A 1,636-nucleotide genomic window follows, 5' to 3' on the forward strand; every position below is an offset into this window, starting at 1 on the left:
CATGATTAAAATATATAAAAGTTCCAAAAAAAAGTATAAGAAAATGTATTTTGAGGTGCTTTAGAGTTTAGTCGTTAAAAGAAAAACATAAAGATTCAAAACGAACGAAACCCTAACCCTAGGTGTTGTGAAGAGATAAGATGTAAACGGGTCGGGTCAACCCATATCTCAATTACCGGCCTTGCCCTATAAAACACCCTCTCTAAATCCGAATCAATCCCTCATCCCCGTCTCTCCCTTAGCAAAAACCTTATCCTCTGCTAAGGAATTTCAAGTTCCTCAAAACCCCATAAACCATGGCTTCCTCTGCATCTACCCTTCAATTTCTATCCCTAGCTTCCTCTAAAACCCTATCTTCACTCTCTAAAACCCCATCTCCAGCTTCACTTTGCCTATTCCCTTCCTCCCTCAAGCCTCTTCCAAAGCTTTTTTCGATACCCACTTCGAGTAAGCTCTTTGAAGCCTCACCCTCGTCTCGAATCTTCCGTAGTGTAGCCGTTTCATCTGGTTTGGAGTTGGACGAAGAGCTATCCAGTGATGGGGATGACGAACAGCAGCAGAATTTCTCCCCTGACCTTAAACTATTCGTCGGCAACTTGCCGTTCAGTGTCGACAGCGCCGCTCTTGCTGGGTTGTTCGAGGGTGCTGGAAATGTTGAGATGGTTGAGGTAAAATTACTCTACTCGCACATAATTTCGATTTCTTGATATTGTTTTAAACCTAATTTCGGTTCATATCGTGGAAGAATTAAGTTTCTTCTCAATTTCCGTGTTCTGTTTTCAAGAATTATCATGTGTACTGAAGTAAACCCTTTATTTAGGTCATATACGACAAAGTTAGTGGAAGAAGCAGAGGTTTTGGCTTTGTTACAATGTCATCTGTCGAAGAAGTTGAAAGAGCTGTTCAGAAGTTCAATGGCTACGTAAGTTCTTGTAAAATTTACCTTTCACGAACTCAAATTCGAGCAGGATTTGAACATTTTGGACTTTACAGGAGCTTGAGGGAAGACAAATTAGGGTGAACTCCGGACCTCCACCAAAGAGGGAGGAATCTTCCTTCGGAAGCCCAAGAGAAGGTGGCCGTTTTGGCGGCGGCGGCGGTGGTAGCAGAAGCTTCGACAACACCAACAGGGTGTACGTCGGAAACCTTGCTTGGAGTGTTGACAATCTTGCCCTTGAAACTTTATTCAGAGAGCAAGGAAATGTTGTGGAAGCGAAGGTTGTTTATGATAGGGAGAGTGGAAGATCAAGGGGCTTTGGGTTTGTGACTTACAGTTCTGCTGATGAAGTCAACAGCGCAATTGATTCATTAAATGGCGTTGTAAGTGACAAAGTTTATATCTTTTTCATTAAAGAATCATTTAGATTCAGTAGAGTTGTATTATTATGTGTTTCATGAAACCCTAAATGTGTCGATTTTGTTGTGGATGCAGGATCTTGATGGCAGGAATATTCGGGTTAGTGTTGCTGAAGCTCCACAAAGGCGTCAGTTTTAAATGATATGAGAGAGGGAAGTGATGCTTATAAGTAGCAGGTGTCATAAGCATCTAAGTTTTGTAATGAAATATGCTTTTGAAACTATATACTGATTTGTAATCAATCAATTTGGCGTATGCAAAATTAAATTCGTTTGGATC

The 1,636-nt window shown here is 41.0% G+C and overlaps 1 protein-coding gene across 1 annotated transcript; it reads left to right on the forward strand.

Moving 5' to 3' along the window:
* The first annotated feature begins 201 nt into the window (after positions 1-201).
* LOC145057968 (30 kDa ribonucleoprotein, chloroplastic-like) lies at positions 202-1,636 on the forward strand. The gene is made up of 4 exons (XM_079005881.1): positions 202-668; positions 821-922; positions 994-1,320; positions 1,433-1,636. Exons 1-4 carry the CDS (start codon positions 297-299, stop codon positions 1,493-1,495), a joined length of 864 nt encoding a protein of 287 aa, XP_078862007.1. The 5' UTR covers positions 202-296; the 3' UTR covers positions 1,496-1,636.

The sequence above is a fragment of the Lactuca serriola genome, chromosome 6 (genome assembly GCF_051521515.1).
Source record: "Lactuca serriola cultivar US96UC23 chromosome 6, Lser_US96UC23_V15, whole genome shotgun sequence".
NCBI classification, from domain to species: Eukaryota; Viridiplantae; Streptophyta; class Magnoliopsida; order Asterales; family Asteraceae; genus Lactuca; species Lactuca serriola.

Excerpts from the sequence above, each read along its gene's own strand:
- LOC145057968 (XM_079005881.1), top strand. The coding sequence starts at position 297 with ATGGCTTCCTCTGCATCTACCCTTCAATTTCTATCCCTAGCTTCCTCT. Across the intron at positions 669-820 it reads GAAATGTTGAGATGGTTGAG|GTCATATACGACAAAGTTAG; the intron begins GTAAAATTACTC and ends CCCTTTATTTAG. Across the intron at positions 923-993 it reads TTCAGAAGTTCAATGGCTAC|GAGCTTGAGGGAAGACAAAT; the intron begins GTAAGTTCTTGT and ends TGGACTTTACAG.